Source organism: Manis javanica, chromosome X (assembly GCF_040802235.1).
Source record: "Manis javanica isolate MJ-LG chromosome X, MJ_LKY, whole genome shotgun sequence".
In the NCBI taxonomy this organism is placed as follows: domain Eukaryota; kingdom Metazoa; phylum Chordata; class Mammalia; order Pholidota; family Manidae; genus Manis; species Manis javanica.
This window is the reverse complement of record NC_133174.1, coordinates 23,182,965-23,198,219: the sequence shown is the minus strand read 5'-3', so window position 1 is coordinate 23,198,219 and position 15,255 is coordinate 23,182,965. Positions and strand designations below refer to the sequence as shown.

General features: G+C 39.7%; 1 protein-coding gene across 1 annotated transcript; it reads left to right on the top strand.

The window, feature by feature from the left end:
• The first annotated feature begins 442 nt into the window (after window positions 1-442).
• Window positions 443-13,583, top strand: TASL (TLR adaptor interacting with endolysosomal SLC15A4). The gene is made up of 2 exons (XM_017640987.3): window positions 443-634; window positions 11,639-13,583. The coding sequence occupies exon 2, from the start codon at window positions 11,640-11,642 to the stop codon at window positions 12,534-12,536; it is 897 nt and encodes a 298-aa protein (XP_017496476.2). The 5' UTR covers window positions 443-634; window position 11,639; the 3' UTR covers window positions 12,537-13,583.
• Window positions 13,584-15,255: the final 1,672 nt, after the last annotated feature.

Sequence of the window (15,255 nt, the reverse complement as noted above, 5' to 3'; positions counted from 1 at the left end):
AACATATAGGAGGACCTGTTTCTCCACAATCTTGCCCACCCAGTATGAGTTTTTGATCTTTGTTAATTTGAGAGAAAAAACTGTTTTCATTTCCATGTTTTAAAGTCATAAGTACATCTGCGAAATAAATACTTCTTGAAAATCATAGGTTAGTGACGAAGCTGAGAATTCTAGAAATCATCTCTGACTTTGGCTCTTCTTTCAGGAGAGGGGCCCCAGAGAATTTGTTTTAGGGGTCAATTTATGTTGATAGGGTTCTTAAATAATGCATAGCAATAAACTATTTTAACAAGAAACTGTTTCATAGATAGGTTTCATTTTTTGAAAAAGGGGAAGAAACACCATTCTGTGGCTTCATGTGGGCTTGTCAGTTAATGCCTTCCCCCTTCCTGGGACTTCCCACTCGTCTTCAGCACAAATCAGACTTGAGCAAAAACAACTCTTTTTCCATAGGATTAGTTATAAAAAGAAAGGCAATGCAATGAGCAGCTTAGCTTCTTGGTCTTATCAATGAAAGGTAGACTCACCAAAGGCTTGTGAACTTTTCTGGAAAAAGCACTGGCTGCCTCATTCATCTCTACATGGTCAATAGCTGTGTTTCTGCAGGACCAAAGGAACAGATTGGTTAGTGAAGGTAAGAGAAAGGAGGTAACAGGCCCTCTAACTGCTAACTTTTTCTGTCATTTCTCTTCTCAGACTTTCTTGGCCCTTTATCATCAGAACTCTGATCCAATCATAGGCTATCTAAAATGCTCTTCTAGTTTACCAAACCGGAGGTGAGTGAGAGTTTAAGCAAGCAATTGGTGGAGTTGGACAATAAAGAGAATTTAAGTCAAACATTCCCTTCTCTTCTCTCCCCACATTCACATTTTGGGCATTTCTGAAATGCTTTTTTAACCCCAGATTTTGACTGGTCTGATCAAATATTTGCTGTGTAATTTATTCAGTCTTCGTTCACACAGGTTTAGCCTCTGCATTTTTAAAGGAGGCCTAAAAACCTAAGCAGCATTTTGCAGCAGCAGCACAACTCTTGAAATCAGTCACAGTGATGTAGTTTTAGAGAGGAGTCACATTAAACCACAGTGAAATTCCAACTAGATTTGACTTTCGTTTATTCATTCACTGAGCTAGTCATGTTTTTCTGTGTAGCAGGACATATTCAAAGTTAATGTGATCTATGGTAAAGAAGCTTTTTGAATTGTCATCTGGGTGATTTGGGGAAACCCTATCTTCATAATAAAGACAGTACATGCACAGGTTGGATTTTGCTTGAATTACCTCTAGATCTGCTTCAACATTCTTTCTCTTGTGTGCATCTATCTGTGCTTGAATATAGAGCTGGTTTGGTCAGGATATTCATATTGATATTTTTAGAGCATTTCTTGCATTGGTCAGCATAAGAAGATTGTGTTTCTGAGACTGAGAAGCTTCTGGTGTGAGTGAAGAATATTTTAAATTTGTGTAAAACATTCATATTGTAACAGTAATTTTGGGGGCTATACAGAAGCAGTGCACTAATTCTTTTATCTTAGAGCAAAGTGATATTTTCAGTAGTTATTTCAAGTTACTGAAACATCTCCAATCACATAATTATCTTAGATGTGTAACATATTGTCCCTCTAAGATCTTCACAAAGTTGACAGCAGAAATTTGCCTTCATTAACTACATACAGTTATTTTCCTAATTTTTATTTTGCAAAGTTTCAAACCTATATACAAATGGAAATAATTGCACCATGAGCACTCATAGTGTCATCACGGAAATTAGTCAGTTGTAGCATTTTGCCACATTTACTTTCTGTCTCGCTATGTCTCTCTCTATATATATACATACACACAGTTTTTTTTTCTGAACCATTTGAAAGTACATTGTTGAGCTTAAGACACATGTCACCCCCAAATTCTTGAGCATGTGTCTCCTAAGAAAAAGGGCAGGTTTATGTAATTATAATGCTAAGGAAATTGAACATCAATACAATACTATTATTTAATATATGATCCATACTCAGATTTCCCCAATTATCCACATGTTCTTTAGAGAGATTTTATTTTTTAAATTCAGGATCCCATCAAGTATCTTGCATTAAATTTAGTTGCTATGCCTATAATTTAAATGTTAACAGTAATAGACACAATGAACAATATAATTAATAATGATTCACAAGTATAACTCCATCAGTCAATACTATTATGATCAGTTATTTTTTAAATTCTCTCATTTTGTATCAAAATACTTTAAAATAATTTGAAAAAGTGATCAAAAGTGACAAAGATATATTTACTAATATTTCTGTGCCAAAATTTACATTTTCTGAAATAAGGAAAATCCCATATTCAGATAAAGCCTTTGGAAGTAGCTGTTACCTTTGGTCATAAGACTCTAACAAGAACCAAACAGAAAATTATTTAGTATGTGATGTTAATATGGAAAACAGAGGCCTTTTGACTTATGATTATGTTAGCCATCAAATTAGACTTTCAGAAATTAATTTATTAAGAATCACTTCATTTTTGATAAATGAATAGATAATGCCAAATTACGCTTTGTAACAGGAATTCAAATGTGGATGAGTGATGCTTTAAAGTGTCCATCAGCAAATGCCACAGAAGATGAAATAAGAGGTACATAATCGAAGGCATATGATTAAGGGAATGGTATTTCCAGGTGTAAGGAGCATGCACTTTCAAAGATATGAATAAGGAAACTGCAGAAGTTTTTTTTTATACAGGGAGATGCTTCTTAAAGAACCCTCTTGTTTGGGGTAAAGTTCTTGTATCATTCACTAAAAAAAAATTAAAACATGTAATATAGAGTTTGTTACTTTCTCAAAACTAGATTGTGAACAAAATAATATTCAAGTATTTCAGCGATAACCTTTCAGTAGTTTATATCCAAGTCCCCCAAATCAAGAAGATCTTTAAAAAACATTACTGGAATTATGGGATCTAGAATTTAGATTACAGAGATATGAAGCAATGAAATAGTGTGTTTTGAGGATTTGGGGGTATTAACAACTCTGATACATCACCTACGCATAATCTTAACAAGACAGTTTGTTTCACCCAAATTCGAGCAGAAAATAAATTTGTGCATGTGATTGTAAAATTAAAAAAATGTGTTGAGGAATATCAGTGGAAAGAGTTCATCTCAAACATTGCTGGTAAGAGAATAAATTGGTCTGAGCCAGTTGAAAGGCAATTATATAGCTGTGATGTAGTAATTCAGCTTCTCCAAACGTGGCCTAAGGAAAGATTCATGGAAGTATATGCCGTGACAACATGTAGTTAAAAAAAAAAAGGCAAGAAAAACTTCAATGTCCATTATGAGAAATGATTTGCTACTGTAAGATATGCCTGTAGATGTACTATTTTGTAACTCTTGAAAGGCAGGTCTAGATAAGCAGATATGACGGGTGGAAACCCAACTACACACCAGCTAGCCTGGCCCAGGATCTTCTACAAAACAGCAGATTACATTTTCCTGTCTTTGTTTCCATGAGGTTATATCCCATGATGCTGGGAGGCAGCCCCACCCCACTGTCTCCATTTGTGAGTCGCTGAGGCGGTCTCCTTTGCACTCTATTTCAACACAGCCATTCAGATGTCTTAGTTTGCATGCATGCAAATTGCCCTTCGGGAGACAAGATCTGTTCTGCTGCCATATCTCCCCTAATCCCTTCCCACCAGTCCCCAGTCTTCTCACTTCCTTTTTGCTATTGTAAGTTACTCCATTCAAAGGAGTGCCCTAATAATTTCTTTCCCTGTTAAAGGTGGCAGCTGGATTTTTCTGAAGTTCCATACAAATGTGATACATACATTGTGGTAGGGGAGAGAAGAACCTAGAATTTCTTTCTCCTTTAGGGATAAGGATTCTCAGTGGATGGTCAGGAGCTCTGAAATATTGATAAACGAGATGAGACTTGAAGGGTATAGGTGGTGGGACAAAGAATGGAGAGGAACCAGGGTTCTCAGGACAGAAGAAAAAATGCACAAATGCCTAGGATGGGCATGGACTTTGGGAGAACCAAGAGGCATTAAGCATGGCTGGGGAGTCTGGACCCTGTGGGGGAACAGGCAGAGAGGAGATTGGGAGGGCAGATAAGGATTATATATCACAAGGGCTTAATGTGTGTGGACCTGATCCCGGATGTGACAGGGAACTATTGATATTTAAACAGAGCCATCTGTGATCTTACTGAATTACTCTGTGGTTGAAAAATTAAGGGTGCGATGATGCCAGACCATAGCAGGGGGAATGGCTAAGGAAAATGTTCATACAGTTAGATTAAAAGACAGAGTATAAATTATGCATGCCTCAAAGACTTATGAGCATTGATACATAACTGGGACATGTATGTAGCCCTCTGTGGTGGGCACCGGCTACCTGATTGGAGCTTTTCTTTCTGTATTTCACTGTAACTTCCCTACTTTATTTGGCAGGTGCCGTTATTACGTGCAGACAGGGCTGATACACTTTTCCTTGAAGGATTAATTGCATGTCATGACTGTGTGATATTAACTGCTCTCAACTATGTGGTAGTGTGATATGTTTTTAAGAACAGATCACACACTTTGGAGCTGGTAAACCTGGACTTGAATCTTGCCTCTAATACTTGGTTACTTTGTGACCTTGGGAAGGTCATTTGTCATATTGGAATCTCAGTTTTCCCACTTGGAAACTCCAGATTATCACAATATCTAATGTGCAGTGTTCTTGGAATATTAGGTGTAATTTATAGAAAGCATTTGAACACAATTACTGTGATTATTATGTCCTGTCTAACTTATTATATCTGCTTTTTGACTTAGGTCAAGGGTAGGCAAGGCATAGCCAGCAGGTCAAATTGGCCCTCTGCCTGTTTTTGTAAATAAAGTTTTACTCCCACACTGCCACACCCATTTGTTTACATGTTGTCTATGGCTACTTTCCTGCTATGATGGCAGAGTTGAGTAGTTGCCACAAAGACCTAAAATATTATATATTTGGCCCTTTAAGGAAAATGTTTGCTGATCCCTAACTTAGGTTTCTCAAAATGTTCCCTTTTATAATAAAAGTTCCTCCTTTAGGCTTTCTATTTGAAACCATGCTTGTGCCATTTGGGTGTAAATTCGAAGTATGTCTATGTACAGCATTATAACAGTTTTCTGAGAGACAATGTAAATGCTAATGTAGAAAGAAGAATTTATATTGCCCTTTCTTCTGAAAACCGAGTAAATGATTTAACAAGGTGCTGTACTTTAGCACACATTTCTAAGTTGTGAATTTACACGTAAGGCTAATTTTGGTATTCCCCTGTCTGGTAATGATTAATGAATGTAGACTAAATTTGCCTGGAACATCTCATTCGAAAGTGTCCTTGGGTGTCTTCCTTCACACTTAGTCATCGAGAATTCTAAATATATCTATATCTTCTCTGTGCTGAGAAACAAAACTACAAGTGATAAATTATCTCTGAACAATTGAAGTAGTCTGTTGGCTAAAGTCTTTGTGTGTCGAGGAAACTTGGTCTAGATGTGTTGGCAGTGCTTAAAGTGTACCTTTGTAATACCTTTGAGGAGATCGTGTTATGTCTTATAAGAATTTTATAAAGTCACTGAAATTTATGAAGAAAAATGCCAACAATTAATCAAAATAATACCAGGTAACTTACCCTATTTTTCTATTTTTAAATTTTAGGATGTTATGATATACAGTACTGTTTTCATTCTAGTGGTACATTAAAGGGTTTCTTATGAGGATTAAATGAGTTGACATATATGCAATTTTTGTTTATAAGTTTCATACATTACTCTGCACAGCTTTAAAACGATCTTTCAAAAGCTGCCCTTGTATGCTCTCTGCTGCCCTCTGCTGCTCATTTCAGAAACTAATTTCGATTCTTAGTAATACCTCTTTTCTCTCAATATAGTCATCAACCCATGTAATATTAAAGCTTGGTGGGAACTCTCTAGATAATTTTATGCAACATTCTCAATTTAAAGATGAGAATTTGAGTCTCCAAGAGGTTTATTGGCACATGAGCACGTGCTGTTTTCTGACTGCCACTTTCGGAATGCTCGGCGGCTTTGGACACATTACTTAATTTTGACATCTATAAAACGAGAATAATAGTACCTGCACCTTAGAGTCCTTGAGAGGATCTATTGATTTAGTACATAAAAGCTCTTAGGTTAGCATCTAGCTTGTAGCTAGTATTGATGTTAGCTATTTTATAGACTTATTAACTAGAATAAAACCATAGCTAGTGACACGGTGAGAACTAGAATTGGGGTCACTTGACTACCAGTTAGAGACATTTTGTTTTTGCCTTAGAGAGTCTGAATACATAATTAAGTTTTATCTTCAAATGTAGATTTTTAAAAATATGACCTGTTCAATACATTTGCAGCTTCGGTAGTCTTTACCAAACTACTGATACCACAGCTTCTGCTGTTGCTCATTCCTCTGTGTACGGTTCAAGGCAAGACCCCACCCCATAGAGAGGATCACCACTCACAGGCTCTTCAGGCTCCCAATCCAAACCCTACTGCGCACACGTGGGAGACGCCTTCACTGCTGACTGTAAGTGAGGGCTCCAATGAGTTCCCTGCCCGAGATGCTCGCCCTCATAGTGTTTATCTCATGTCACACTCAAGGGGAACTAAACTGAGCCCATCAGCTCCTTTCCCGGCTCCTCCTCCCGGTCCCCCCATTTTGGTCATGGCTGGTGCCATTCCCCGGCATGCCCAGACTCAGTTACTTCTGGCTCCTCTCTCTCTCCTTCACTCTTGAGTCAGGGAGTCTTGGTCTCTCAAGTTCATTCTTTCTCTCCCTTTTTTGCTACCTCCCTCCTGGTTCCTGTCCCAACTGACTCAGGTGGGGATGAACCCCGCAGCCTCCTAACGTGGGTCCTTCACTTCAGTCTCACCCTGCTGAACTGCATCTTGCACGTTACCGGTAGATCACATCATGCCGTGACTCAGGGGGTTACCTTCCAGTGCTTTGTATTACCTGCAGAGTAAACGGAACATCCTTAGCTTTCTAGGTCCCAGCTTATATTCCTGACCTTATCTCCCACTCCTCCCTTGTAGGAATCTTCTCCTTTAGCCATGGGTGTATCTATCCCTAACATTAGGAAACGCTTTCTACTTTTCCATCATTGGACCTAACACGTTGCTTGTCTGCCTTGGGCCCCACGCACCAGAATGGTAGCATTTTTATTCCAACAGAATTAAGGTACCAACAAAAGCTCTCAGTTGATGACAAGTAGGGGAAAGGACCCTTACTCAACACAAAATGCTAGACCCTCTTCCATCACTGTTAAGGACTGCAGACGATCTGGAGTACTCACGTACATCATCCACATAAAATGAAAGAAGAGTCCATTAGGACTGATCATTTAATATGAAAAGAAATAGGATAAAGAGTGGGAGGTTTGAGAAATGGCTGAATGGGAACAAGGGGTACTAAAGAGTGACCATGCCATTTTAGTAAACGCTCTTAGGTGGCCATGAATTGGTGAAATAACACTGGCATCTCGCCTAGACTGGTATCTTTTACGGACCCACATGCTAATGACAACACAGGCCTCTTCACTTTTGTTGACCCCTCCTCTCTGAGCAAGGCTTTCTCCCTTTCTTGCTGCCTGTTCAGGTCCTCTTCTTCTTCAGGGACAAATAAAGGTTTACCTTTTACACAGTCATTGCTCTCTTCTTCACCCCTAGAATATGCAGTATCTTCTTTCCCCACAAACTCAGCCGTACAGGAAATGCCACCTCCTTGGTTTCCCCTCTTGGCTACTTTAAAAATATTTATCTTTAGTTTTTATTTGAATTAAAAATCAAAGTTATTCATGAACATAATCTGGGTCAACTGATTCTAAGAGGTTTGTTATGAAAAACCACAGTCCCTGTACCTCCTTTCCAGAAGCAACTACTTTTATCTCCTTTGACTAATTATTTGGTATTTGCCACCATTTCTTTAAGCAGCATGTTTGCATTATAACTTATGGATTTTTCTGTTTGGGGCATTATTTATTGACTTAAAGATAAGGGATTATACCTATATAATCAGTCACCATAAAAATAAGGATTTCGTTCTCTTTCTTCCCCTGGCTTCTACCACATGCATCATTCTTGTCTTGTTCCTATCACAGTATGGATACAACAGGCAGATGCCTATGTCAATTTTTATTGACAGTATTCTATTACATATGATAAAATATTATCTTTGCTTCCTGACTTTGTCACCCTGTGGTTATACTATAATTTTGGTTGCATCAGTTTTCAGTGCTTTACATATTATTATGACTATGCAAAAGCTATTTGCAACTCGGTTACATAGCAAAGCACATTTTCTTTCCTGCACCTTTTCTTAAATTATGTTGGAGTTTATAATTGTACAGCTCTGTGGTGTCCAATATGGTAGCCACATGTGGCAATTTAAATTGAATTAGAATTTCAGTCACACTAGCTACATTTCCAGTGCTCAGTCACCTGGGGCTATTGGGTGTCACACTAGACAGCACAGATATTGAACATTTCCATCACCACGGAAAATTCTATTGGACGACACTTTATTACCTCAGAGACAACCTAAGTGCACACTATTAAAACAAAAATAGCTTTACAAAATTTCCTTGAACCATTCACACAGGCATTCTAGACTTCTCCAAATAGAAACAGAAAATGAATAAATAAAAGGAACTTGTATGTAATCCCTGTTTCAAAATAGCAGAACGAAAAGTCTTAGAATAGGGTCCCATTTCATTACCCCACATCTAAGTTTATGCTCTAGGTTCATCATCTTTTGACACCTTTTCTCCAACACCCCTCGAAAAGAGTACACATATGAATTAATCAGATGTCACTCTAGAATTATTGTTATGACAGTGATCATCCAGTGAGCTTTAAACCCAGTTTAACTAGCTGTCTTCAGTACTTTAAAGTTTTATGTGATCACCTTCACTATTTTCTAAGTCTGTGCTGTCCAATATAGTGCCGTGTGGTATTTTAAATTAAATTAAAATTCAGTTTCATTAGTCACATTTTAGGTGCTCAGTAACCACATGTGACGGTCAGTTAACATTTTGGACAGCACAGATATAGATCACTCCATCAGTCCAGAAAATTCTGTTGGACAGCAATGGTCTGGATTTTTCATCTGCTTAGCTTTTCCTAGTTCACCTTCCATAGCTAATTATATAAACCAAACTTCATGATAGACTTTCTGTCTTCAATTTCATCTTTATCTCCAGAACCCTTCTGATCTGTTCCAACCAGCCAGGTTGCCTTTTGAGCCTGTTATACAGCTTTATCCTAGAATGTTCTTTCACTTTCATCATGCGTAGAACTCTGACTTCCTGGGCCTGGGAGAAAAACAGGGAAGCCTCAGTCTGCCGCCCTTCCCTTTTCTCTTCCTAGTCTGGCTACCCCTCACACTCAGCCCATACGTTCAGTCTCAGTCCACAGGCCCAACAAAAAGCCAGCCCTTCATCACCTGCTGGGCCTGGGTGTGTGTGTGTGTGTCTAGTGGCTAGATTGGCCTTAGTCATGATGGAGGTGGAGAAAAGCCTGTGCAAACTCAGAGATTGGGTCTGGGTGATTTGGGCAGGGAATTCTGAGGTTCTTAGCACCAAGACTGTGATTTAGAGGTGGTATAGAGGCTGGGTGGACCCCACCTGTTGGCCTCTAGTACCCCTCACCCTGTTGGGAGAGGCACATCTCAAAGAGGGCAGAGTGGGCCCTTGGCAGTGTGGGCCTTGGGGCACAGGCTCAGGCTGTCCCAGTACAAGGGCTCCTATGCTCTCTCCTATGCTGGATTTCCTGTTTCCTGTATTCCCTTCCTTCTTTTTTTATTATTTTACTTACTCCTTTCTGTGGAACACTTGACTTCCTGAGAAAGCTGCCTGGGAGATGGACTACTTGAGACTTGTGATTAAAAAAAAATCTATTCTATCTTCATACTTGATTGATAATTTGTTCATTCAATTCTAGCTTGAAAATACATTTTGTTAAAAAATTCTCAAACATTGTTATGTGGTCTTCTCATGTTGCTGTTGAGAAGCCTGAAGAGTCTGTTTAATGGTATTTTGCTTCTTTCTGGAAACATATAGCGCTTTTGAGATACAGGTCTATTTTTTACCCAGTATTTGGGGAAACTCATGTCCTTCAGTTCTGGGAAATATTCTTGAATTCTTTGAATTTTTCCCCTATTTTCTCTGTCCTCTTTCTGAGCCCTCTATTATTCAGATAATGGATCTCTCTCCTGGACTGGTTTTCTCATTTCATCTTTTCTTTACTGTTTTCCATCTTGTATTGTTGTTCTACTTTCACAATGGGAGTCTGCCCAAACTTAACCTTTCACTCCTCCCATGGAGTTCGGAAATTTTCTATTTTTGAATTTCTAAGAACTTCAGAATGCCTTCTTTTCAATAGCATCCATTCTTAATTCGAGATTGTAATCTTCTCCCTATCTCCTTGAGAATATTGCTTTTCTAATTTGATTTTTCAATTTCTGGCTCAAGTTGACAGGTCTGTGTTAGAAGTCTGGTCCTCCAGGCCAGGGAGGACCAGTTCCCCTTGCTGCCTGCTTCTCCGGTGCCAGGAATGCCAGTGTGTTCCTTTTAGAGAAAATGCAGCTTCTGCTTTCTGATCTGTTCTAGCCATTCCAGACTCTAGTAACGACTGCTGAGGGTGGGGAATGGAAGCAGGTGCAGTAAAAGCCCACAGTCAGGAGAGCTCCTTGGAAACCAGGGTAGTGGTAAATACATCAGTTGGGTAGAGAGACATTTCTATGATGTATTGTGAGAAGTGGGCGGGATTGAGCAAGGAACTTATCCTGGGCTGCAAAGGCAGGTGACTTCATAGCCCTTCCTGATGGCTTGATAGTGAATTAACTTCATTCCATGTCATTGTTGTCAGCTACTCAATTCAAGGTAACAAATATCTTTTGAATCCCTGCTAAATGCCAACAACCATGCTAACTCCCAGGGATAAAATACAGTGATGAGTAAGATACAGCTCTTACTTTCAGTAGAATTTGCCCTAAATTTTCTCATAACCAACAGCCATGTTGCTTCCTCAATCCGCAGCTTCTCAATTCCTCTTCATTTCCTCTGGGCCAGAATGCAAATGTCTTTGCCTGACTCCCCAGAATCTTGATCACCCAATTCCACCCTATTCCCCAGCCCCTTCTGCTTCTGCTCAGCATCTTGGTATATGGCGAAGAGACCATGTCACTCTACTCTCTTGTAACTTCGCCTACAGCTGGAATTCCTACTTAGTTTTCACAGTTTAGCTGAAATGTCACCTTCTCTGTGACATATTCCATGACTTCTCTCCCTTTGTCCCAGACTGTGTTAGAGGCTCATCTTCTGTGCCTATCACTATTCCAATGCTCAGTGCTAGATTATTGAAACAGTCTGTATCCAGCTGATTTTCTGTCAGTGGAAATTCTTGAAGGATGGAACTGTGTCCTGCTCATTTTTACCTCTCCAGCACGTTATAGTCCTGGTATACAGTAGGCACAGAATTATGAATGACTCAGTGAATGAACGAAATGGCTTTATTGTCCTTTCCTTTTGATGTATCAACTGTCAATTTAAAAATATTCCAATTTTAATTTTCCCCCATTGTTATTCACCAACTCTCTTTCCAGAATGCTGTCAGAAGGGTATCTCAGTGGGCTTGCCTACCGGAATGACATCCACCGGAGTTGCACATCTTATAATGAGCAGGTGGCTGAGGAAAAGGAGGACGAGACAAAATCTGCTGCTGCTCTTTCCTACTCCTCTGTGGATGAAACACAAGTCAGAAGTCTCTATGTGAGGTGCAAATCCTCTGGCAAGTTTATTTCTTCAGTGCATTCAAGAGAGAGCCAACACAGTAGGAAGCCAAGAATCACCATGCGGCAGACAACCCCCAATCCTGTGTATGAAAGCCCAAACTTGCCTGCAGTCGAAATATGTAGAGACGCCAGCAGAGAGACCTACTTGGTTCCACCTTCCTGCATAAGTATTTGCAAGAATTACAGTGACTTACACATTGCAGGGGGCCAGGTGATGGCTATGAATTCAGTGACAAAAGATTTTCCCTCCGTGGGCAGTTTTGAATATGGCCCTTTGCTGAAATCATCTGAGATTCCTTTGCCCATGGAGGAGTCCATTTCCTCTCAGCCCAGTGACTTTCCCCCCAAACCTATCCAGCGGTATTCATCCTACTGGAGAATAACCAGCATCAAAGAGAAAAGTAGCCTGCAAATGCAGAAGCCTATTTCGAATGCCATGCTGAATGAGTACCTGGAGCAGAAGGTGGTGGAGTTATATAAGCAGTACATCATGGACACTGTGTTTCACGATAGTTCTCCTACCCAGATTCTGGCATCAGAACTAATCATGACAAGTGTGGACCAAATTAGTATCCAAGTGTCTAGAGAGAAGAATCTGGAGACCTCAAAAGCCAGAGATATAGTCATTAACCGCCTATTACAGTTGGTGTCAACTGAAATCAGCACTCCTAGTCTCCACATTTCCCAGTATAGCAATGTGAATCCATAGAGAGGATGCTCTCATTCCTCTTTCTCATCTACTCAAAGCTAGAGCAATATCTCTTCATTTATTCTGAGAATGTGCAAGAGGGGTGGTGAAGGGGAGTCAAGAGCTAGAGTGGTAAAGGTCAGCTGGAATTAAGAGGAAAAAGCAATATTACACATGATGATGGAGTGTGGGATGAGAAGCTATAATGAACAATTCCAAAGCAAGGGTTGTATAACAACAACAAAGTTAAAATTAAAAAAGGTATGATTGGTTTAAGGGAACACGCACCATGGCAAAACTAACAAGCCAAAGGGTTCACGGTACATAGTTAAGAATGTGTTTATTATCCACATACATTCCTCCAAGTTGTTTCTTTTTGAGGGAAATGGACTATAGAAGGCTGCTATATTTGTGTAGAAAGACAGGTTCAGTTTTCAAAATAATTTTATCTTTTCTCTATTCTGTATCGGGAAGCCATTTAAAAATATATTCTTTATAAATATTAAGACAGCAGCAAATTACAATTGTGTTTTGGAATGATTACCTGGCTACAGCCACAGTACAGCCACTCAAATATAATTCTGTTTACTAGTGGAGATGAAGTTTTCTAAATGGAAAATACCACATAGTAAATATTAAACTACTTTGTTTTCTTTTGCTGTGTTTGACTTTTTTGGTGGTACTAAGCTTCAAAAGAAATTATGACTCTTTTTTTCCCCCCGTTTTTCACCTCTTTTTTCTATGTTTTCTTGGCCTTTCTGGAGCCAGGAAGGGGTCTTCCATACCGTAAAAACAACATTGCAAGCTCTAAGGTCCCATGATACCAAATTCTGTAAATTAACGTACTAGAATGGCACACTCATGAGCATTTCACTGTTCCATCCCATTCTTCTAGCCCAGGGGCTGGCCAACTATGGCTCATTGGCCAAATCTAGCTTGCCATCCATTTGTAAAAATTGACATAATAATTAAGAAATCAACAAAATAATTGACACAACATGTTTCAGGTGTACATGACTCAATGTTTGTATATATGCAAGATGATCACAATAAACCTTTACATCCCCATGAGCTAATCTTCTTTAACTATATAAAAATGGAAACACTAACCAAAGTAACATTTTGTGACATGCAAAAACTATGATATTCATTTCAGTGTCCATAAAAAAAGGCTTTATTGGAACACAGCCAAACCCATTATTTTATGTATTTCCTATGACTGCCTTCATATTTGGATGACAGTTCAATAAATGCAACAGAGAACAAATGGCTCACCAAAGCCTTGTGGATAAAAATGAGAGTACCTGTGGCCAGGATTTTCACCTGGCCATGGCTGACTAGCTCACTGCACACCTGTGGGCACTACATGGCTGTTGACTCTATCAAAAAAGCTCCGCCCAGTGCTCTGGGCATGACATGGTGGCAGGGCTGCAAGGCTGCAGGAGAGCAGAGCAGAGGCTGGAGTGTTGACAGCGCTGAGGACAGAGGCCTAGAGGACGGCTGTGTGGGACAGCTGGGCAGGCAGAGAGACCCAGAGGACGGTTGTGCGGACACAGGGGCTCCGAGGCAGAAACGGGCTTGCTGCATACAAACTCACTCTGAGTGAATGGGATTCTAGTGACTGACCTGCCACCTGGAAATAAAGTTGGGTATAACCCTTTCACCCCAAAGAGCGTTTTGCTGTCAATTTCTTTGGTCACATTGAATCCATAGTGAACTTGCCCGGGGCTGAAAGCCATTGGCAAGACAACCTGAAACACTATTTGTCATTTTACAGAAGTTTGCTAACTGTCCTCATAGCAGTGCCTTGCCCGTATAATGGTTGCTTGACTTAGTTCAGCTTCCCTGGGGAAGTGACTCTGAGGTGGAGGCTGGTGAGCAAATTTATTGGGGGGTGAAGAAAGCATAAGAAGGCCTCAGTCCATCTCAGGGAGCTCTGGAGTTGGGAATGGTCACTTAAAATGGGTCTGAATTGAAATTAAAGGGTTGGCTTTGGTTTTCTGGCATGACCAGAAGGGGCCTAACCTTGACTGAGGCAGCTGAGGGCAAATTCCCAAAGTGGGAATCAGCTGTGAGCCCTCAGCAGCCAAACTGTGGGCAGCTGCTGGGGGTACCAGCTCCTCATCCAAAAGGAACCATCTGAGTGGGCAAACAGCATCCTCTCCATTTCTCAGTATTTGTATTTGTAGAGCAAATGACTTCTTTTTTTAAAAAAAGAAAATGTATAAGGAAACCTGACTTTGAAACAACTCTTCTAAAATGTTATTCACTGTTTTTATAAAGATAATAGCTGCTATGTATTGCTTGCTGTGTGTCTGGCACCATGTTAAGCATTCTGTATGAGTTAACTTATATAATTCTCCTAAAAACCTTTTGAAAAAGAGTACCTATTATCCTCCTGCCCTTTTTTTAAACAGATGAGCCTTCTGGGCTCAGGGAAGTTAAATAGTTTGTCCGAGGGCACACAGTGGGTAGTAGAACTGGATTCAAATCCAGTTCCATTTAACTTGAAAGTCCTGGCTCTTAACCGCTATTACCTGCTCTCCTGTTGACCACTGTATGCATCTCATTAAAGACTGGTTTTCTACTCCAAAGGAGAAGAACTCATTAATCTCTTTACCAGTATGTTATTTCACTTTTCCTTTACAGTATTTTGCTTGATAATAGTTATTTGCATATCTTTTCCCCTCCAGAAGATAAGCTTTGATTTATTCATTTGTTTCTTCACTTTCCAAACAGT